Source organism: Polypterus senegalus, chromosome 6 (genome assembly GCF_016835505.1).
Source record: "Polypterus senegalus isolate Bchr_013 chromosome 6, ASM1683550v1, whole genome shotgun sequence".
Lineage (NCBI taxonomy): Eukaryota > Metazoa > Chordata > Cladistia > Polypteriformes > Polypteridae > Polypterus > Polypterus senegalus.
In genome coordinates, this window is record NC_053159.1 from 114,173,519 (window position 1) to 114,198,518 (window position 25,000).

Sequence of the window (25,000 nt, forward strand, 5' to 3'; positions counted from 1 at the left end):
GAACTTAATTTAATATAAACTTACGGTTCACGCCGTGCTTTGTTTCCGCAGTAGCTGTACTTATGAATATGCTTGTATGCATCATTTGCTTCATAATGTTTTTCTGCCTTCTCAATTGTGAAATGGCGTTTTGTGCTGATCGCTGTTTGGAGTTCTTCCTTGTGCTCTACATACTTACGTAGGAGGCGTGATGATGTGACACGAAACTCCGCCCCCCGCGGCCATCTCCAACTCAAGACTTCATTACATTATATGGGGAAAAATAGCTTCCAGTTATGACCCTTATGCGTAAATTTCGAAATGAAACCTGCCCAACTTTTGTAAGTAAGCTGTAAGGAAAAGAGCCTGCCAAATTTCAGCCTTCTACCTACACAGGAAGTTGGAGAATTAGTGATGAGTCAGTGAGTGAGTGAGGGCTTTGCCTTTTATTAGTATAGATATGTGTGTATATATATATATATATATATATATATATATATATATATATATATATATATATATATATATATATATATATATGTATGTATATATATATATATATGTATGTATATGTATATATATGTATGTATATGTATATATATATGTATATGTATTTAAAATTTCGTTACAACAAAGTGCTAGAGCCTTAAAAAATATTTCGTGGTAATGAAAATTTTGGAGTATCCCCCTGGGATTAATAAAGTTTCTATCTATCCATCTTATCTATCCATCCATCCATCCAAGTAATGAGATTCTGTATTTGTCACTATAGTGCTTTCTTTAACTTGCATCCAGGTGTTTGCAATAATTTCAATGGCTTCTTTCACGTTAATTTTAATCTCCTCCTGTCTACAAGTTATGCTGACGTGAATTTTTCAGGATGCAAATGATGCCAAAATCCAATGGCTGAAGAACTGCCATGCAATTGGGTATGAGGAATTCAACGTGAACATTATCTAAATGTGGAGGCATGTTGTGGGCAGCACAGTTATCAATCAGAAGCAGAATCTTCCTTTTCTTCTTCATATTGTGAGGTTTCTGAACTCTTTTTGGACCCCACCCCATACCCAAAGGGACAACACGCTGAAGTGCAATTGCTGCATCTGTGGAAGATTGTCTGTTGCCAGGGCAGGGCAAAAGCAGGCTCACAGTGATGCAGCGAAGCGCAACAGAAGCTATAAGTCCCTGTCTTACACCCCAAAACACGAGGCTGAGTCTCAGTACTTTAGCAAAACTTTTATTCAGCTTCAAACATGAACAGCACAGTTATTTATTGTAGCCTGATCTACCACACTCCTCTACACAGACACAGCAGTCAGACAGGGATGTGGCTAGGTTAGTGGCCAAGTAATACTGTACCCTGCATTTTACAATGTTCTTTATATTGCCCATCGAGATGTTATCTGTTTGCTTCAGTGCTGTGAGCCTGTTGTTGCCCTGGCAACAGATAATTAGTCTTCCCGTGGTGATCGCACTTTGGGATGCTCTTTGGCGTGTCATTCCATTGGGGGAGATCCCAAGAGAGTTTAGAAACCTCACAACAATGACTTTGCATTTTCTTGAATGAGTGGCGCACTAATAGGAATGTTTCTTGAACAAGCATCACTGAACCACATAACTGCTTTTTTGACATCTTCAAATTCAGCTGTTCTCATACTTTTGCAACCTGAGATTTTTCTTCTTTTTTGTTCGATCTTCCAAGAAAGTTGACAGTGTTGATGGTGAAATTCCAAATTCGCTGGCATCATCTTTGTTCTTTTTGCCAGAATCGAGAGCCGCAAAAAAATTTTAGTTTTTTTTCCTGATGTGAACTGTTGTCATTGTTTTGTGTCTGCCATTTCTATAGGAGGGTGACAATGAGTTAAATTTCAATGGATGTTTTTCAGATGTTGATGAGCAATAAGCAAAAGGTATCACTGAAAACCACAGGAAAGAAAACAGTATGAGGAAAGTTCGAAGAAAGAAAAAAGATTTACAGTGTTTCTGTTTAAGGATTATTTTGCACAACTGAGCTGTGACCACAGAAGTAATTGCTCTGTGGATGATTCATTCAGGCATTTCAAAATCGTTTGTGCACATCGTTGTAATGAAAGTATCTGGTGATTGTATTTCATAGTACTGAGATTTCTATAGACTCTGTCATATGGGGGAGACTGTTGGGATCATAAAAATACTTAGCTGTAATGACAATTTTGTTGTAAAGCTATTCGTTGAAACAGGATTTTACCTGTGTATATGTGTGTGTATGTATTGTGGAGCCAACCCGCACACAGACAGGCGGACATGTTGTTCTTCAACCACCACACGTGTTTATTTACAATATTTATGGTCACTAAGACCCAGTCCAATGTGCACAAAACACCCCAACACTCAGTCCTGGCCACAAATGCCTTCTTCTCGGGTAACAGATCCCCAAGGCATTGGGGCGCCTCCTGGCGGTGACCACGGGCCCCTACAGGGTGGAGCTTCCATGCCCTGTACCCGTGGCCCCCAGAGCAACCAGAAAGGCGGCCCCCACGTGATCCAGGGTGTGCTTTGACCCTCTTGCGGTCCCTCACGGCGTCCCGGCCGGGTCGTTGCCCCTGGCATCCCTGACTGTGTATGTATGTGTGTGTGTATATATGTATATATATATATATATATATATATATATATATATATATATATATATATATATATATATATATATATATATATATATATATATATATATATAATTATGTATGTATGTGTGTGAAAGAGAAAGAGATGTTTATATACAGTGCATCCAGAAAGTATTCACAGCGCATCACTTTTTCCACATTTTGTTATGTTACAGCCTTATTCCAAAATGGATTAAATGAATTTTCTTTCTTCAGAATTCTACACACAACACCCCATAATGACAGCGTGAAAAAAGTTTACTTGAGGTTTTTGCAAATTTATTAAAAATAAAAAAACTGAAAAATCACATGAACATAAGTATTCACAGCTTTTTCCATGAAGCTCAAAATTGAGCTCATGTGCATCCTGTTTCCCCTGATCATCCTTGAGATGTTTCTGCAGCTTAATTGGAATACACCTGTGGTAAATTCAGTTGATTGGACATGATTTGAAAAGGCACACACCTGTCTGTATAAGGTCCCACAGTTGACAGTTCATGTCAGAGCACAAACCAAGCATGAAGTCTAAGGAATTGTCTGTAGACCTCCGAGACAGGATTGTCTCGAGGCACAAATCTGGGGAAGGTTACAGAAAAATTTCTGCTGCTTTGAAGGTCCCAATGAGCACAGTGGCCTCCATCATCCGTAAGTGGAAGAAGTTCAAAACCACCAGGACTCTTCCTAGAGCTGGCCAGCCATCTAAACTTGTGGTCACTCTGTCAGAGCTCCAGGGGTCCTCTGTGGAGAGAGGAGAACCTTCCAGAAGGACAACCATCTCTGCAGCAATCCACCAATCAGGCCTGTATGGTAGAGTGGCCAGACGGAAGCCACTCTTTAGTAAATGGCACATGGCAGCCTGCCTGGAGTTTGCCAAAAGGCACCTGAAGGATTCTCAGACCATAAGAAACAAAATTCTCTGGTCGGATGAGACAAACTTTTTTCATGTTGTCATTATGGGGTGTTGTGTGTAGAATTCTGAGGAAAAAAATTAATCCATAACAAAATGTGGAAAAAGTGATGCGCTGTGAATACTTTCCAGATGCACTGTATGTGTGTGTGTGTGTGTATATATATATATATATATATATATATATATATATATATATACACACACACACACACAGTGGTGTGAAAAACTATTTGCCCCCTTCTTGATTTCTTATTCTTTTGCATGTTTGTCAAACAAAATGTTTCTGATCATCAAACACATTCAACCATTAGTCAAATATAACACAAGTAAACACAAAATGCAGTTTTTAAATGATGGTTTTTATTATTTAGGGAGAAAAAATCCAAACCTACATGGCCCTGTGTGAAAAGTAATTGCCCCTTGTTAAAATATAACCTAACTGTGGTGTATCACACCTGAGTTCAATTTTAAGTAGCCACCCCAGGCCTGATTACTGCCACACCTGTTTCAATCAAGAAATCACTTAAATAGGAGCTGCCTGACACAGAGAAGTAGACAAAAAGCACCTCAAAAGCTAGACATCATGCCAAGATCCAAAGAAATTCAGGAACAAATGAGAACAGAAGTAATTGAGATCTATCAGTCTGGTAAAGGTTATAAAGCCATTTCTAAAGCTTTGGGACTCCAGCGAACCACAGTGAGAGCCATTATCCACAAATGGCAAAAACATGGAACAGTGGTGAACCTTCCCAGGAGTGGCCGGCCGACCAAAATTACCCCAAGAGCGCAGAGACGACTCATCCGAGAGGTCACAAAAGACCCCAGGACAACGTCTAAAGAACTGCAGGCCTCACTTGCCTCAATTAAGGTCAGTGTTCACGACTCCACCATAAGAAAGAGACTGGGCAAAACGGCCTGCATGGCAGATTTCCAAGACGTAAACCACTGTTAAGCAAAAGAACATTAGGCCTTGTCTCAATTTTGATAAGAAACATCTCAATGATTGCCAAGACTTTTGGGAAAATACCTTGTGGACTGATGAGACAAAAGTTGAACTTTTTGGAAGGCAAATGTCCCGTTACATCTGGCGTAAAAGGAACACAGCATTTCAGAAAAAGAACATACCAACAGTAAAATATAGTGGTGGTAGTGTAATGGTCTGGGGTTGTTTTGCTGCTTCAGGACCTGGAAGGCTTGCTGTGATAGATGGAACCATGAATTCTACTGTCTACCAAAAAATCCTGAAGGAGAATGTCCGGCCATCTGTTCGTCAACTCAAGCTGAAGCGATCTTGGGTGCTGCAACAGGACAATGACCTAAAACACACCAGCAAATCCACCTCTGAATGGCTGAAGAAAAACAAAATGAAGACTTTGGAGTGGCCTAGTCAAAGTCCTGACCTGAATCCAATTGAGATGATATGGCATGACCTTAAAAAGGCGGTTCATGTTAGAAAACCCTCAAATAAAGCTGATTTGTTTTTACTTGTGTTATATTTGACTAATGGTTAAATGTGTTTGATGATCAGAAACATTTTGTGTGACAAACATGCAAAAGAATAAGAAATCAGGAAAGGGGCAAATAGTTTTTCACACCACTGTATGTATGTATGTATATATATATATATATATATATATATATATATATATATATATAAACAATTTTGACTCACCATATTTATATTAACACTAATGGTACTGCTACGTTTATACTTGTATACAATTTTTGTGGACAATTTATGTGCCACATATGGCACATGTGTTGAACATGATGGTGTTTTTGTTAGAAGTGCATGGACCACATTTCTTTAAGGAGTATAGGTCCAAATACTAGTATGTGACATAAACGTCATGAAAATTAAGTATTTAAAAGTGTTTTTTTTACTTTCCTGAGACTTCTGTAGTAGGAAAAGGGATTTTTTTTTAGCCAGGAAACACATTAGTAAAATAATACCAGAGATTTAAAATACCAGTGTTATTTATACCAAATATAAGATTTATTCACAAGAATCCCAGCAGATTATTTTCAAGTTTACTTATTTTAACTTTTATTTTTAATGATGCTCTTGTATTAAATGCTACAGCTTAAATTAATATGCTAGTTTATTTTTTAATAAAGATCCAATTGGCCAAATATCTCTTTAGCCAGTAAGTAGCTCTTAACATTTAAGCACAGAAGTGACTTTTGTCACTGACTGATGAAAATTAGTGGCCTTAAGGTTAAGTCAGGTTTGCCAGTGAGCCACATTCGGCTGGGAAAAACTGAATGGCACGAAAATGTTAAATCTAAGTCTATTGATTCAGTATAATGATATTTGTCTGTGTGTATCTTAGATTTTCTTGTTTTCACATACCAAATTGGCAGTTTTCAATAAATTGCTAATGTTAGTCTTATAAGAAGTCATGCTATTAAAGCAATTGACCGGTTGAAAATGAAGGAAAAAACATCTTAAAGCCAAATTAATATCATGCCTTTTAAGAAATTAATTTGGATTTCTTGCAAACTAAACCCACTTATTTTCATGTTTTTAATGATTACACAGTGCCTTGCCCTGGCAAAGTGAGACACAAGACAAACTTTCCCTCTTTTAATGACACACTTGCTGTGCAAATATCTGAGCAGAGGGCTATAGACTACTAATACATAAATTTACCTGATGAAGGTGCCTGTCACGGAGGCTTCAAAGTTTCTTTTACTGGGTTCATGGGAAGATAAGAGCTACAGTGTATCGTTTGGGCTAACATGAAAAATGGAAATTTGAAAATTGAATTTTGATGATGATGTTCAGAAAATAGTAGTAGTAAGGTATAGCACTCCACATTGCCTAAGATGCTGCTCATTTGAAAGAGACAGTCTTGCTTAGAAAATATAGAATAATAGGTCAAGTGTACAGTCCCCATGTTTATGCCTGTTCAATGTCCTGCAAAATATGTAATGTTCTGTATGAAAACAACCTACATGTGTTGGAGAAAACATATATACTGTAAAATCTTGTGTATAATATTGTTTATACTTATTTTTGTTAGCTAAAAATGTGAGTACACATTATATCTAAGACTATTTTAAAGCAAGAATTTCTCAAATACTGTAAATCAACATTAAACATCGGTTGCTGTGTGCAGGTTGTGTGTTAGCTATCTCTGGGTGCTGTGGCAGCAGTGGGGTGTCTAGTGGCTGCCGGGCTGTTTTCTGAAAAGTACACAAAGCAGTGGTTTCACACATAAATTAACATAAAATGTCTGTTGCTGATTCTGTGGCCACACTCATTGCAAGTTTTCCATACCTGGCTACAGTGGCAGCACGGGGGGTGGCGTCGGTGAATGGGCAGTGGTGGCGGAGATCAGTGTGACGCAATGTCGTGTGTACCACTTGTCATTGTAAGTGGCAGTCCTCTCAGGTGAACGTTGCTGCAGACACATCAGTTACCAATCAGCTGATGCAGGTACCTCAGTTTTGCTTTCAGTCTGAGCCTCCAGATCCCTTGCCCCATAGTCGGAGTCCAATTCAAAATAGTAAAATATATGCAAAACGTCATCCACGGAGTATTTTTCTTTATGCATTTGCTTCTCTCTCTCGCCATATGCTGATGCCATTTTTGCCGTTGTTTCAAGCAGATCATGCACACACAGGCATTGGATGTCAACGAGTCTAACATTCCTCCAAGCAAAGAGAGTCTACCTTTATTATAGAAGAGAGATTTTTTCTGTGTTAACTCTGATTATTGCCCTCACCCCTCTTGTCAACAAAAAGTCAACATCCACCCTAAATTTTTGAACAATTAAGGGTGTGCATTACAGTATATGTGAGATTCCTTCTTTTACCTGAAAATTTTGGGCTAAATCAGCAAGTGCAATACAGTATATGCAAGATTTTATAGTATCACCAAAGTTACATAACAGTAACTGCATAAAGGTGTAGAGAGTGCTATTTCTCTCTATTATAAAAAAAAAAAATCCTGAAAAGAAACAGTAGGGCAACGAGACGTAATCTTCACGTTAAGATCACGGAAGACACTTAAAAGATCTGCGAGACTAAAGAGATTGGCCACAGAGCATCTCGCGGGGACCTTAAACATGAAACTTTGTGCCACGAGATTGACCCAGGACCGTCTCATGATAACGTAGAACTTGAGATTCTTGCAAGAAACGCCCTACTTACAACCAAATAAGAGCACGGGCAGCAACACACTCAGTCGTGTTTTGGCTTTGAGCACACACAGATCCAGTAAGAAAAAGGAAAGTAATTAAAAGCCCGAAACAAGTAGAACTGAAAAAAAAGCACATCCAATCAAGATTTTGGCGCTATACACATGCAGAGCAGGTTAGAGATTATGAAAGCAGTGGAATTCAAAAGGCTAAAAAAAAAAAAAGTTGGCGCGATAAACATGAGGAGAAATTTAAAGAATATGAAAGTAGGAAAATTAGTAAGTATTAAAAAAAGAAAGTAAAAATCGCAGTAGCACAAACAAACGGAAATTATTACTCGAAAAAGGGAAAATAATCGCCACGGACCAGGTGTCATTGGGGAAAGCAGGATAAAGCGAGGTCAGAAATAAAAGGCAGAGTAGAAACAAAGTAAAAACGTCATAAAGAGGTTAAAAAACAAGGGGGCCAAACACATGCAGAGCAGGTCAGGGATAATAAAAACTGGAATTCAAAAGACTCAAAAAAAAAAAAAAACACGTAGGCGCGAAACACATGCAGAGCAAGATACAGTATACGAAAGAAGAAAAAAACGACAGTGTCAAAACAAAGAAAGTAAACATTGCATTAGCGCAAAGAAAGATAAATTATTACTCAGAGAAATAACAAAAAGGAGAATAGAGATCGAATATATGGACATAGGTGATTTGTCAGAAGTATGTAAATATTGTAAGGCTTTGAAGTTTAAGTCGAGAATTTCAAAAACGTACTTTGCAAAAAAAAAAAAAAAAATTATTAACTGCTGATGATGTAGATCATTTTGTCTGTGCTGAAATTCCAAACAGAGAAACCTATCCTTAATTATGGTACAAAGTCATTAAACACATGTCTCACTGACCTCATTAAAAAGATTCAGCACGTTGGGACTCAAAAGATTCCAAGTATAGTTTTTACAGAAGTTCTGAAATAAAAGTGAAACTAATGAAATAGCAACAATTCAAAGAAAAAAAAATCTTAAAAGTGGGTATCCGGAAAAACAAAAATGGGGGTTGGCAAGCGAAGCCCCCTAGTATATTTAAAAATACTAAATAAACAACTGTAAATTGGGTTAAGCATCTCCTGCAAAACTTTTTAATGTTTTAATGACTAGAATACATATTAAAATAAAATATTAAAATTCCAGGTGTTTGGTTAATTAGTCTCAGCACAGCTTATCAATAAAAAAATTAGAATTTGCACTATACTTTTTGAAATGGGCAATTACTTACCATAGCCTTGTAGCTGTTAATTTCTAAACCTCGGTTCTAATTTAAAAAAAAAAACAAAAGACGCATAGACAACATACAACATTAATTGACAAAATAAAAAAGTAATCTTATTTATTATTTAGAATCAAATTAATTTATTGGTTAATCAGTTAGTTGTTAATTTTTTTTTGGGGGGGGGGGACAAGCATTGATCTAGTACTGCTTCTGAAAACTGAGAATGGATATTTATAGGGTCATTATTGTCATGTGTACAGAGTTCTGTGAAATTTTTACATACATATGCTAGATCAGTCTACAACACAATACCACTCTTCATGAATAATGAATATACAGTATGTACCCTAAACTCAAAACGTTTGTCTTCCTTACCTTAAGTAACTACTTAACCTCTATTTGCCATCCTTACCTGAAAAATCTCAGAAAATTAACAATTTTTAAAATTTCATTAATAAAAAAAAAATAAAATAAATGCATCTACTCACTGCTTTTGTATGAAATGCATCCAAAAAACAAACAACCACAGTATCAATGTTAACTGTGATTTGAGTTTATAATTACCGGTAAATGTGATTTACTGCATGTAAAATGCAATCCATTGAAATTATGAATATATGATGTTATCAATTTCAAATTTGTAACATATTGCACCTTTAAATCTGTTTATTGACAAGAGCATTAATTTTTTTTCTTTAATAAATTTGAAAAATTACAGCATCTGTAATTTTCCTGACTGGTGTATCCTGAATTATTATACTTTGCCAATTCAAATAATAAAACATAATAAAAAATGCAATCATGTAGGTCATGTAGTCGCTTGTTACTTCCTTTGTGTAAATTGTTACGGGTGCAAGAGTTTATTCATTATGTCATTTTACAAAAAATATTTAATTTGGTTCAGGCTTATGTTTTTATCTCTCAACAATACAAAATGCAAAAAAGTATATCTGCAAACTTGATTTATCACTACTCCTGTGTGGATGAGAGCTGTGTTTTTTTTTTTTTTGTTGTTTATTTTCTTCCAAAAAAAAACAAAAAAAAACCAGTGATAATAGACAAATAAAAATCACTGTTTTAAAAAGAAACAGTTATCCATTTTTTTAGTTCTTTCGGGTTATTTGTGATAAATCTGTTAAATTTTGTCAGGAATTAAAAATCTTAAAACCTTTATTTTACCTCGCACAAATAAATTAAACCCTAGGACCTACTGTATATCAGAAGATAGTCTCTAGTATGGGACGTTAAAGTATTTGGAGCTACTGCCTCATGGATCCAAAATTTTGAGCTCAGATCTGGCACTTGGCCACTGGCTATGCAATGTTTGTATGGTCTCCTCGCACCTTTGTGTATTTTCCTTCTGAAGTTTTGTTTTATTTTCATTTCCCCCAAAGACATGCATAAAAGATTAATTGATGACTCTGAATTTGCAACAGTATGAGCATAGTATTCTTGTATGTATACCTGTTAGTGGACAGGCATCCTGGCCATGGAGTTTTCTGCCTCGGGCTTTGAGCAACCTGAGAAGAACATATACTTGTATTACCTAGCATGTTGCCTTATATGGCATTTACAGTTGATTAAAGTGCTCAAACAGCAAGTCTGCTAAACACATTCCCCCTTTGTTACTAAAACTATGATCTTGCATATCAGCATTGTTTTAACTCAAATTTTGTAATAGTATGACTGTTTGTGGATTTCAAGTCAGCAAAAATAGCACCTTTAAGGAAATGTATAGTAGATAGCAAAATGCTGAATATGTTTATTTCATGTTGTGTCCTTAGATAAAACTTCTTGGCTGACTTGGGGCTTGAAATCATTATAGACTACTTTACAAGAAACAATTTGCCTCATTTTTACTAGCCTATTGTAAGAAATACTATTATTTAAACCATTATGAACCCCCTTGTTATCTCTAAATGCTTCATTTATAAACTCTCATTTTCATATACTTTGTAAGTTCACTGAAAAAGACACCGAGACACTATTTTGGGTGCCTATGGCTAATTTTTATGCCTTTGTTCATTTAGAGTCCTTTCATTACTGGTTCCTGAGAGGCATGATGAGTCTGTCCAAAGACTATAATCTACAGGAATTGTACTATCGCGGCTTTTCATGAAAAACCTGACTTAGAAAAAAAAAATAAGATTGTGATAAATGTTACCTTAAAAAATTGTAAATGTATATATTAAGTATTTTAGCAAATAAGTTTAACTGCTTTTATGAAATATTCAATCCTTGAGTAATGAAGTTGAAGCTACACTGTTACTAGCATAAATTGAGATCATATTTAACTGTTACAAATTATATTTGTAACCATTTTTCTGTCATCATTCAATCCACTCACCTGTATTTTGATCATAGTTTCACAATGTAGTACATGGATTTTCACATGTGTTTTTGATAGTTGCTAGCGTGTGCTTCTTTTCCTTAGCTGGTTGTCAGCCCTGGAGAGCACCAAATGGCTACAACACTTGTCTGTGATGTTGAAAGCTGCAGTGCTAGTATCTAATGCGATAGAGCGTGAAGGACGACCTGTACTTGTGCACTGTTCTGATGGCTGGGACCGGACTCCACAGATTGTTGCCCTTGCGAAGATTTTACTGGATCCTTTCTATAGAACTATTGAGGTAATATGGTTTTAATTTCTGTGTCATGTTGAATTCCCTTCTTTATTTCTTCCTTTCAGAGAAAAAACTAATTTGCTACAGTCTTAAAGGTTGTAGTCTTGGCACTGTTTTTTTTTTTTTCATTGTTCTGTCTTTTTGTTTCTGAGTCAGTAGTTTTTAAATATTTTAATTTTGCCCAATTTGTATATTTCTGTCACTTGTCTGTTTGATATCATTGTGTGTCCCACACTGAACAAGAGAAAGTAAAGGAGAGAGTTGTCTGAGCAGATCAAAAATAAAATTATACTAAAGCATGTTATTGTCAGAGGCTATGATCATCAATGGAAGATGATCCAGGAAGACTCCACTATTAAAAGAAAGACATAAAAAATTTTAAATTGGAATTTGCTAAAATTTGTATTAATAAGCCACAATGCTTCTGGGGGAGTGCTGTTTGGACACACACAACCAGAGTTTTTGGGGAAGTTGTATCAGTCTATGCCCACTAAAAAAAATTGAAGCTTTCAAAGTAAAGAATGCCATACCTACTATGAAACATGGAGGAGGCTCAGTTTAATTCTGGGTCTGCTTTGCTTCATCTGGCATGGCATGTCTTGAGTCTATGCAAGGAGCAATGAAATCTCTAGACCGTTCTGGAGTGAAACATACTACCCAGTGTCAGAAAGCACGGTCTTGGTCATGGATCCTCCAACAGGATAATGACCTAAAACACACAGGTAAAAGCACCCAAAAATGGCTAACAAAACATTGGACTATTCTAAAGTTGCCTTCTATGAACCGTGATTTGAATCCCATCGAACATCTATGGAACGAACTGAAACATGCAGTCTGGAGAAGGCACCCTTCAAACCTGACTCAGCTGTTTGCTCAGCAAAAGTGGGCCAAAGGACCTGGTTGACTAGAGCAGAAGTCTCACTGTAAAGTACAGGAATCACTTGTTTGCAGTGATTGTCTCTAAATGTCGTGTGACAACATTTAAGGATAAGGGTCCCATCATTTTTGTCTTTGCCATTTTCATATGTATTATTATTTGAAATTTTAAATTTATTATTCTGTTGAATCAAAACTCTAAAGCAAAGTCTGAAATTTGTTAAATACAGAATAAACAATGATGGGTTCCAATTCCATTTGTCGTTGTCAAGTTATTTCAGAGACAATTGTGGGTGTTTTTTTTTTGTGCAGGGGTACCAACAAATTTATCCATGTCTAATATAGTATAGTATAATACACTCTTGATATATTCATCACATTTCACAAAAAATCTAATTTGAGAGTGTGAAATACAGTTATAACAGACATGCTTTTTATGTTCCCTATATCTATTATGTACTGCTTTCACTTTATATAGAAATTTTAATACTATTCCACATTAGTATTTGTCTTTTTCAATATCTGTAATTTAGATAATCCATGTTTTTAAACTGCAGTAAATAATTATGTGAAGCTAACAGAAATTGATACGTTTTGAAAAAACACATGCAAGAAATTAATTTCACTTTTCAATTTCCCATTTGAAACTCTCCACCTAATATGCTGAGAGGATTATATATAAGAATATAAAGAAATGAAGCACAGCCATGTGACCTGGTCTTGTTTAGCAACAACATTCTGTTAAGATCACCTGGTGGAAATGTTCAACCTATAAGAATCTATTAATTTCTACCATATCATTTGAATTTGTTTCTCATAATCTGAACTTGTTACTTTTACTTAAATATCTTTGAATATAATTTGGGGGTTTATTGTACATTTCGCTGAAATCATTGATCTCTCAACAGGTGAAACCATTTTGCTCTGCATATTGAGCTAATAGGTCTGTTCACAATGTTTGCATTCCATCATAATCGAACAGTAGTAGAAAGTACCTAACATTTTCTCATGTGTTTTATTCATAGTCTTTAGGTTCTATTTATATATAATTAATCTGTATAAGAGGAAAATGATTTTAATATCTGGAGTCCTCTGGAATGTGATTTTACTGGTCCTTAACAACCATTACAGCCCAGTTTAGGAACAGTGAGGGTTGGTTTATACTTCACGCTCAGAACGCATATGTGCATGCATCATAGCTCTCATGCATTCGCAGCTTTCATTTGATGCGTCCTCTGAGCGCATCCTCAGAAATAAATGCTGCGCATGCACGAGTTGCAGTACCAGCAAAAATTGGAGGCCGCAGTGTGATCAAGTTGAAATGTGACATCAGAGTTTCTGTTTACTATCTACATGTGACATATGAAATGTGCTAAAACATGTATGTTACATTTTACAGATAAGTTATTAACTTCACTTAAATAATGAATACTGTTAATAATTACACATGTATGGGAGGCACGGTTGTACAGCAGTAGCGCTGCTGCCTCACAGGGAGTCACATCCCTGGTGTTTCCTGCCTGGAGTTTTCATAGTGGGTTTCCACAGTGGGCTCAAGTTTCCTTCCAAAGACATGATAGTTTGTGGACTTGGTGTTGCTAAAATGATACTTGTGTTTGTGTGCTTATATTCACCTTGCGATGAGCTGAGGCACCATCCAGGGATTGTTTATGCCTCGTGGCCAATGCTTGCTGAAAAAGGCACATCCCTGGACTGATGGATGTAATCATTATACATAATGGATGTTTCAGGCAAATCACAACACCGGGAAGCCAAATGTTTTCTCACCGTGATGATATCTCACACTGCCACCTGGTTGAATCTTCCAGATTTACATAAAGTACGCAGGCAAGTATAAACAGTACACCGCTTGTGTAGCAGTAGCATCCACTGGAGCCCACGTTGTGTCGCATGAAGTATAAACCCGACCTGAGAATACTACTTTCTAGTAGCCACTCCATCTTACGTGTAGTCTTTTTCTACATCTTTTTGGACAGTGAACATGTAGTTTGTTTTTTTTTTTTTTATAAATAAACAAAGTACTTTATTTGTCCGAGGAGAAAATTAGCTTTTGCATACAGTAATAGATCTATATTAAAGTGTGGGACAGATGTAATGCACACTGGGCATTGCACTTTTTATTTCTGTTTTTGCTGCAGTCCTCTTTGTCTGACATTTACAATTATAGGCTTGTCTGTATATCTATTTTTCAACTGCTAGGTAAAAAAATGAGAGCATTTTTTTTTCTGACATCAATAAAATATTTTCTATAAACTAGATTGATTGATTATTTAATGTGAATTAGTTAACCAAAATGCTGCTCAAAAAAGCACAATGTGAAGGGAATAACTAAGCAGTTCTTCCGATTCATGAAATGAATCTTTGACATGAGAACAACTTAAGTTCATTCATATTAAATTTAAACAAATCTTTGTAGAATGTTCTGTTTCGCTTCCAGTGTCACTGACTAATTTAATTATAAGATTAGGGGCTTACCAATAAACTCATTGTTTTTCATAGCCTATTAATATACACGATTAAAACAGACAAAGCATTCATTGTCGTCTTTTGTAAATTTTCAGTTAGAAGTATGGCATTAATAAATTATTAAGGTTTCATGACTATAAACCAATAAATTTATTTGGTCTCAAAAAATGATGGAGACAAAACAGGTTTTTGAAACCCACCCTTGATATGGATTGGTGGTGCCCAGTAGAATCGCATGCTGCTGCAGTCTGTAGTACCTGTTTAGTGTAAGTGTTGATTCCTTCAGTTTAACCGCATGTTGTTGTTAGGGTTTTGATTGGTTTATAATAATACAGTAAATAAAACCTGTCTCCAGATAGAGAAAATTGCTGCACTGTTTTATGTTATTGTATGTACAATAATGCATAAGTTGTAATATCTTTGATAAAGCTGATTTTCAGATCATGTTTAGAGATATTAATCTGTAATTAAATCTGTTTTTGGCCAGACTCTTAAGTGACTATTTAGAGAGCTGTCTGATTGCATAGTTCTTCCTCAGTATGTGTGGTTTCTTACAATAAACCCATTTATCTCTTGAGCTCAATCTTAAATATATATGTGAATGCTAAAAAGCTGATTTTTATACCATTTATTAATGATCTCTGTTATGTGTATAATAGGGGTTCCAAGTCCTTGTGGAAACAGAGTGGCTGGATTTTGGGCATAAGTTTGGAGATCGTTGTGGACACCAAGAGAACTCTGATGATCTGAGTGAGCAGTGCCCTGTATTTCTGCAGTGGCTGGACTGCATTCATCAGCTTCTCAAACAATTTCCCTGTTTGTTTGAGTTCAATGAAGCTTTCTTGGTGTGTATGGCTCTCCTGTTTTTATTATTATTTACCTTAATAAATCACCTGTCAACTTACTTTTGCAAATTGACAGAACAGCTTTCAAATAGTTACTATTATAGTTCAAGAAAATACCTGGAAATAATAAAAATCAGATGTTTAACATGCCATTCTTATTATTTATTCCTAATTACTGTCTCCTTAAAGATTATGCAATTGTGTTTTTCATTATTTTGCTGATTAGTCTGTTTGAGTAGATCTTTAAATTTTTGATATTTGGTCTGCTTTAGATGGATTGATGCCAATAAATTTTATACAGCATGTGCAAGCTGTTAGAGTTTTGGAGCACCAACTTGTGACGTTTTACCTTCCCACTTCAGTGTGTGCATGTGAATTTCCAGTCTGATTTTTTTCAGAGAAATGCAGAGTCACTGTTGATTTGTTACTTGGTCCACAAAAAAAAAATAATTTAATGATGAACTGTATTTTTTCTTGAAAAGGACAAACTAAACATTTTTCTCCAAATGCACTCAACTACAAAAATGGCATTTCTAGCTGACCAGGTTTACTTTATACAATTGACTAAGGTGAAAGGTCAATGTTAAATCACAACTCTGAACTGTGTGTCTAGGAGCTCCAAATTCATAGGGCATTCATATGGAATTTTAGAATTGGAAACTTCTATTTACTGTCCGTCTGATAAAACATGAATGCAGAATTAGCTATTGTTTAAAATTATATATGGGCAAAGTCATCAAATACCAACAGTTTGACTGACTTTCCCTCCTTTCATCTCTCCCTTTAGACACAAAGCATTTTACAATATGTTACTTGCTATAATCACAGATAAACTGCTTCAAGGCAGATTTATACCATATAAATTCATTAGAAACCCACCATTATTTTAGTAGGTAATTTAAAATAACAAAGAGTTTGTGTATACTCATGCACTATGTACTGTGTTTATTATTCAGTAATCACTTTCTGTGCTACTCATCTAAGAAGGGTAAAAATCTAAGTAATCAACAAAAACCTCAGCATTGACATTTGCATTGCATCATTCAATGCGTACTGTATGTCTCTGTTGTATGCCATTTGATATGGAATTCATAAAAGCAGTGTTATGTTTATGATGGTGCCATCTATTGGAATGACAAATGCAATGCATTTTATTACTAAAAATATTTGACAGAGACATAGCAACCAGAAGAAGACAGCGATTTATACATAGACACTTATGCAGTTATTAAGGTGGATATTTCTGTATTTGTGAACTTTACATAAATGCTATTGAGCTCGTTTTTGTTTTATAAGACAAAGTGTGAGGTGGGGTTTCTGTCAGTATCTTCTTGTAATACAGTGGGTACGGAAAGTATTCAGACCCCCTTCAATTTTTCACTCTTTGTTATATGGCAGCAATTTGCTAAAATCATTTAAATTAATTTTTTCCCTCATTAATGTACACACAGCACCCCATATTGACAGACAAAAAAAATAATTTTTTAAATTGTTGCAGATTTATTAAAAAGAAAAACTGAAATATCACATGGTCCTAAGTATTCAGACCCTTTGCTCAGTATTTAGTAGAAGCACCCTTTTGAGCTAATACAGCCATGAGTCTTCTTGGGAAAGATGCAACAAGTTTTTCACACCTGAATTTGGGGATCCTCTGCCATTCCTCCTTGCAGATCCTCTCCAGTTCTGTCAGGTTGGATGGTAAACGTTAGTGGACAGCCATTTTTAGGTCTGTCAAGAGATGCTCAATTGGGTTTAAGTTAGGGCTCTGGCTGGGCCATTCAAGAACAGTCACAGAGTTGTTGTGAAGCTACTTCTTCGTTATTTTAGCTGTGTGCTTAGGGTCATTGTCTTGTTGGAAGGTAAACCTTCGGCCCAGTCTGAGGTCCTTAGCACTCTGGAGAAGGTTTTTGTCCTGGATATCCCTGTACTTGGCCGCATTCATCTTTCCCTCGATTGCAACCAGTCGTTTTGTCCCTGCAACAGCATGATGCTGCCACCGCCATGCTTCGCTGTGGGGACTGTATTAGACAAGTAATGAGCAGTGTCTGGTTGTCTCCACACATACCGCTTAGAATTAAGGCCAAAAAGTTCTATCTTGGTCTCATCAGACCAGAGAATCTTACAGAGAGTCTTAGCAAACTCGATGCGGGCTGTCATGTGTCTTGCACTGAGGAGAGGCTTCCGACAGGCCACTCTGCCATAAAGCCCTGACTGGTGGAGGGCTGCAGTGATGGTTGACTTTCTACAACTTTCTCCCATCTCCTGACTGCATCTCTGGAGCTCAGCCAAAGTGATCTTTGGGTTCTTCTTTACCTCTCTCACCAAGGCTCTTCACCCCCGGTAGATCAGCTTGGCCGGATGGCCAGCTCTAGGAAGGGTTCTGGTCGTCCCAAACGTCTTCCATTTAAGGATTATGGAGGCCACTGTGCTCTTGGGAACCTTAAGTGCAGCAGAAATTTTTTTGTAACCTTGGCCAGATCTGTGCCTTGCCACAATTCTGTCTCTGAGCTCTTCAGGCAGTTCCTTTGACCTCATGATTCTCATTTGCTCTGACATGCATTGTGAGCTGTAAGGTCTTATATAGACAGGTGTGTGGCTTTCCTAATCAAGGCCAATCAGTATAATCAAACACAGCTGGACTCAAATGAAGGTGATCTCAAGGCTGATCAGAAGAAATGGAAAGCATTTCTTAAATAGAGTTAAATATATGAGTGTCACAGCAAAGGGTCTGAATACTTAGGACCATGTGATATTTCAGTTTTTCTTTTTTAATAAATCTGCAGCAATTTCAAAAATTCTTTTTTTTTTGTCTCTCAATATGGGGTGCTGTGTGTACATTAATGAGGAAAAAAATTTATTTAAATGATTTTAGCAAATGGCTGCAATATAACAAAGAGTGAAAAATTGAAGGGGGTCTGAATACTTTCCGTACCCACTGTAAGTATTTTGAAATATTTAAAATATTTATTCAAGGCTGAGATCATTTTTAAGGACCACTGTAATTCCATATTTGTAGAAACGCAAAAATTTCCTTCGGCTTGATATACATCTGTGTACAGTAGGTGAAAAGACATGCATTAACACGTGTGTTCCACTTGGTTTTATGTTGACACATTTTCACATGCATACATTTATGCTTTTTCATTTGCTATTCAGCATTTCCCTATCTACCTTTTGCTTGTTATTTTATGTTTAAAGGAGTTTTCCTTCCAGAAATATTTCTTTCTATCTGTTACTTTCCCCATGTTGCCTGTAATAATGAATGAGAAAAATTTTTATTGGTTTTTATTGCAGAGATAGCAGAGATAAGTTTCTAACCCAATAGGCTTTGAGTGGAATCAATGCAGAACAAGCAACAAACAATACAACAACAACAACCACCTTTATTTATATAGCACATTTTCATACAAACAGTAGCTCAAAGTGCTTTACATATTAAAGAATAGAAAAATGAAAGACACAATTATAAAACAAAATAAATCAACATTAATTAACATCGAATAAGAGTAAGGTTCAATGGCCAGGGGGGTGACAGAAAAAACAAAAAAACTCCAGACGGCTGGAGAAAAAATAAAATCTGTAGGGATTTTAAAATATACATTAAAAAAATCTGCTTACTGATTTTTCTTAATCCATATATTCGGTAGTGAGTCGTATACTTTCAACATGTTAACCATTTATTTTTGCTAAAATATCGGTAAATAAACTACATCTGGGAAGTCCTCATGTACAGTAAATGGCTAGGATGCACACTGAAATGAGAATAACTTTTTGAATTGGAGATCTGTCTCCCCCCTCATTCATAGGTCATTTGTTCCGCCCTGTAAAAAGTACACTCATTTTATACCATGGCAATTCATGTCATATCAGTATTGCAGTTTGTATTTTAAAAGTTTTGCACAATTAGAGATCAAAAATTAAAGAAGCGAGTGCAAACATCAGGTGAATAAGTGTTGTATTTACGTGTTTCTGAGGTGCTTCAACAAGCAACTTTTAAAACTCTGATGTACTTGTTGTGGCTTAACAACCAACCAATGAAAGTAGAGGAAGATCTTTAATTTGGAGCCTCTGTCCCTTTGGAACACTATCCCCAGTGGATTTTTATGGAAGCAAAAATACATGTACTTAGGGTTGTATAACCATACAACTGAATATTTAACACATGTAATGTGCACCACAGGTGATTTGAATTTTTTTCTGTGGAAGTTTTGATTTTATTGTGCGTTTGTTTTGGTTGGTCCTCAATAGAAAAATGAACTTGTCTCACTACCTTCCTCACTCGTATAAGGGAAGAACTTGTGAAGAAAGCTGTAGTCTCAGCAGACAGTATATTTAGTTTGTAGTACATAAGGGCTTGATGGTAAATTATTGTAGGGGTGCAACTGCTGATAGAATGGTCACTTGGCCACCGACCTTTTCACTGGCCCACTCAAAAATCTTTCTTTGCCTATGCCCCTGATGGTAGCTAGGCTAATTTAGATCAGGCAGTGCTGTATGTGTGTTCATGCATTGTATTTGCTTATGGTGAAAAAAAACATGCTTTTTTTGTTCATCTTTATTGATTTCAAATGGCCCCTTCTTTGTGAGGATATGGGAAAAATATGTAGCCTGTCACATTTTTTTAAAAATATACTGTTCTCCTGCACAGTGATATTAACTCTGCCATTGAATATAACTGATTGTATGTGAATGTATATAACAATTTACACATTAAAACAAGTATTGTCCTTTATCAAACATTTTGATAATAGGCTAGAGCTTCTCACACAACAGTACATGTGAGACAAGAAAACCAAACACTGACTCTCTAGCAGTCTATCATATAGTACACTTACACATACACTCCGTGTTGATACTTATCATTTGCAATGTGGGAGGGAAAAAGCACACAGACATTGACCGGGCAAAGAGTCAAACTCAACACACAGAGATATGACATAGCAGTGCTGAAGACTGTTCCACCATGCTGGATAACATATATTATATAGGCTTTTTATTTAGATTTAAAATGTGATATAGTCATGTGGAAATATATATGCTTTAAGAAAATTTTTGTTAAAATAACTAACAACTCAGTTTATTACTAGTTATTAGTATGTACATTAAAAATCTGTTATGTTGATGGTGGATTATAATCATTTTTAAATTATTGCAAAAAGATGTATATTTAGTGAGATTTGATCAGTTTGATTTTTTGCAAAATGTATGAAATTAGTATACATCTACACAATGTGTTTTTGTGTCTTATGAATATAATTAATGTAGTTACAGAAAATTAGTGAATTAATGGAAGCAATTAATGTTTCCAGTACTACTTGTATGCATTATATCAGATTATTATATTCTAGTTCAACAACCATGAGAAGTAAAATTGGAAAATGGGGGGGGAAAGCTGCTTTCTTAATAATGTTTATTTTCTTTTAGGTCAAGCTTGTTCAACATACTTATTCCTGTCTGTATGGGACGTTCTTGTGCAATAATGCGCGTGAGAGAGAAGCACGAAACACTTATAATCGCACTTGCTCAGTATGGTCTCTTCTTCGCCCAGGAAACAAAAATTTTCAAAACTTTCTATATATCCCTGGTCATGATGTGGTAAGTTATCTAAATTTCCACATTGTTACTTCTCATGTTAAAAAAAAAACGTAAGCTGTCTCAATCCTTCTGATGTGCTTTTTCCTTTTCCATTGTTGCAGAGCTTAATGTACCATCTATTAAGACCACCGTTCTTTAGCAAAGTGACATATAATTACAAGCAAATAGGTTTAATTTCAGATTAAAGAAATCTGCCTCCACTTTAATGTGTATTTAAGTATTACCATTAGCTACTGGTACTCTGATAATTAATGCATGTCCAGATGATTTGGTTTTTGGAAAGTTGTATTTCACCAGGTTCAGAAAGTTCTCTACATTACAATTGTAAGCTACTCAAACAAATAATAAAATAACAGATACACCCATTTACCTCAAACCAATACAGAAAAAAACAAAGGCAAAATCTAGATATAAAATAATGCCTTGAGATACAAGTTTAATTTGTTCCGTGACCGAGCTCGTAAGTCAAAATGCTTGTATCTCAAATCAATTTTCCCCATTGAAATTAATTAAAATGAGATTAATTCGTGCCAGCCCCCAAAAAACCACCCCAATTTTTTGTTAAATGTTTTCAATATAAGAAAAATGTATTTATAATGAACAAATGTTGTATACAAACAAACTAAAACCTAATACATAAAAGAGAATCTAAAGAATTACACAGATGTTGGCAAAGCCGATTAGTGTATTGTAATGTTTTTTTCTTTCACTTCACTTTTGCTTAACTTAATTTTCTTCTTCACTAGTTTTTCTCTTTTTTGCCACACTTTCGTTACATTCATTCGGAGGGTGTTTCAATGTAAACCTGTCCAAGGAGCTTTGTTTAGTCCTCCCCTTTAGAATGTTTCTGAAATGAGTTAGGCAAGTGTCATTGAATAGCGCCGCTGCACGATCATTTGCAACTTTTTCAGGGTTTCTTTTCAATAACGTCAAGTGTTAGGCAAGTGTCATTAAATCGTGCTGCTGCTTTCAGGGTGTTTCTTTAAAGTTCACTTTAAGAGATAACCTCCTCCGCGATAACGATCTCCTGCAGAACCTCTGTATGTTGCTGCGCCTGTAGTTCCGTCAACTCCTCTTACATAAGTTCCTCGGAATGTGTGGCGACAAGCTCTTTGATGGCTCGTATTTCGAATTTTGGCTCATAACTCAAGGCAAAAAATCAACCTAGTGACGGCTCGTATCTCAAAAAACTCGTATGTTGGAGCACTCGTATCTCAAGGTACCACAGTACAAAAAAATTCATATTCAATCTACGCCCCTTTTATCTTATACTATATATATATATATATATATATATATATATATATATATATATATATATATATATATATATATATATATATATATATATATATATATATATATATATATATATATATATATAATCTGTACTAATAAAAGGCAAAGCCCTGACTGACTAACTCACTCAATCATTCACTCATCACTAATTCTCGAACTTCCCATGTAGGTAGAAGGCTGAAATTTGGCAGGCTCATTCGTTACAGCTTACAAAAGTTAAGCAGGTTTCATTTCGAAATTCTACACGTAACGGTCGACAACATCCGCCATGTTGAACTTTCTTATTTATGGCCCCATCTTCACGAAAATTGGTAGGCGGCTTCCCTGCACTAACCGAAATCGATGTACGTACTTATTTTGGTGGTATGACGCCACTGTCGACTGCCATATTGAACTTTTCAACGGTTTTTGTTACCTATGGGCCCATCTTCAAGAAATTTGGTATACTGGTTCCCAACGCTAATTGAATTCTACTTACGTACATATAGATAGATAGATACTTTATTAATCCCAAGGGGAAATTCACATAATCCAGCAGATATATGTCCATAGCCTGTAGCTCGGTCACCGTGTGAGGTGGCGTTGGGTCCCCCATCCCCACGCCTCCCACGTTGTTGGCTGCCTGCTTATATATAAGGCCGTCTGTCGCTCCGGTCTCTTGATTCCCTTCCTTGCTTCTCCACGGTATAGGTATTTTAAACTATTTTTACATTGTTCAGGTACCCATTTCCTTTATCATTCCAACCGTTCCCCCATTAACATGTCTGTCGAGGTGATCACCATCGATCAAAGAACTGTCACGTACCGAGTGGTTTCCATGCCTGGAGATGGCCCCTGCCTTTTCCATTCTCTATATTACATATTGCATGGCCATATTAGGCTCACTCTTGATATCCAGAGGAACATTGTGTCTTATGTATTGAATGACTGGGACAGGTTCAAGGTGTGGACTGATGACAGTACAGGAGATAATTATACTTACACAGGAGCACTAGAAGAGTGGAATGCTTAAACCCTTCACCTATGGTTCTGCATGTGAGTTGATGGCTGCCGCTGAATTGTTCGGTTGTCGCTTTCAAGTGTACCAAAATGGCCAAATATTTTACACATTTCGACAACCTCCAATGCCTCTTAAACATCTTAGATTCACAGGTGATGATTTGAGTAGTGGACACTTAGAAGTTTATGAATGTTTAAACTCTCAAAAGCTGGATGCGAAGTTATCGATGAAGCCAGTTGTATGCTTACAACGCTTGACAAATGCCGAATGTCACTTCAACACAACAAGTCCTGCAAATACTAACACAATTGAAACAAACCATGAAACTCAAACCAATTATGACTGCAACAATCCAAGCTGTGAGATTTGAGGCAAGATTGCATTTCACATGGCCAACTGTACGTTGCATGCTCAAGAGTAAGCTCAGCGCACAGCTTGGTCATATTACAACTGGAAGGCCAAACTGACAACATGGCATACAAAGAGATCCTTAAATAATTATTGGTATATTTTTCCTCAGTTTAAAAAGGTTTACTTCTCTTCTCTTAAAAAATTTTAAGGCAGTACTTCGGATTTTAAATGTAAGCATATCTAAATATATATCACAGATTTTTCGCTGGTTCGCGGATTTCTGCGGACAATGGGTCTTTTAATTTATGGTACATGCTTCCTCAATTTGTTTGCCCAGTTGATTTCATACAAGGGACGCTATTGGCAGCTGGCTTAGAAGCTACCCAATCAGAGCATGTATTACGTATTAACTAAAACTCCTCAATGATATACGATATGCTTCCCAAGCGGTGCTTGTTTGCTTTTCTCTGTCTCTCTCACTCTCTCTGACATTCTCTGCGCCTGACAGAGGGGGTGTGAGCAGAGGGGTTGTTTGCACAGAGGCTGTTTGCCTAGAGGATATGGACGCTCCTCTAAAAAATGCTGCTTTATTGCGGTGCTTCGGCATACTTAAAAGCCCAAAAGCACGTATTGATTTTTTGATTGTTTGCTTTTCTCTCGGCTTTCTCTCTCTCTCTCTCTGACATTCTTTGCTCCTGACACGCATTCCTTTGAAGAGAAGATATATTTGCATTCTTTTAATTGTGGGAAAGAACTGTCATCTCTGTCTTGTCATGGAGCACAGTTTAAACTTTTGACTAAAGGGTGTCATTTCATGTCTAGAGGGCTCTAATAATGTTAACAGTGTGGGAGAGTTTATAAGGGCTTAAAATATATAAAACTAACCATACAAACATATGGTTTCTACTTTGTGAATTTTCATCTATCACGGGGGGCTCTGGAATGCAACCCCCACGATCGAGGAGGGATTACTGTGTGTGTGTGTGTG

General features: G+C 36.2%; 1 protein-coding gene across 7 annotated transcripts in view; it reads left to right on the forward strand.

Annotated features, from left to right (window-relative positions):
• mtmr4 (myotubularin related protein 4) overlaps positions 1-25,000 on the forward strand; it is a 226,069-nt gene that overhangs the window by 180,078 nt on the left and 20,991 nt on the right. For all 7 annotated transcript variants that reach the window (XM_039756820.1, XM_039756817.1, XM_039756819.1 and 4 more), the window contains 3 exons: positions 11,370-11,565; positions 15,582-15,767; positions 21,192-21,362. In XM_039756820.1, the coding sequence (XP_039612754.1) occupies positions 11,370-11,565; positions 15,582-15,767; positions 21,192-21,362 (553 nt within the window). The remainder of the gene's footprint in view (positions 1-11,369; positions 11,566-15,581; positions 15,768-21,191; positions 21,363-25,000) is intronic.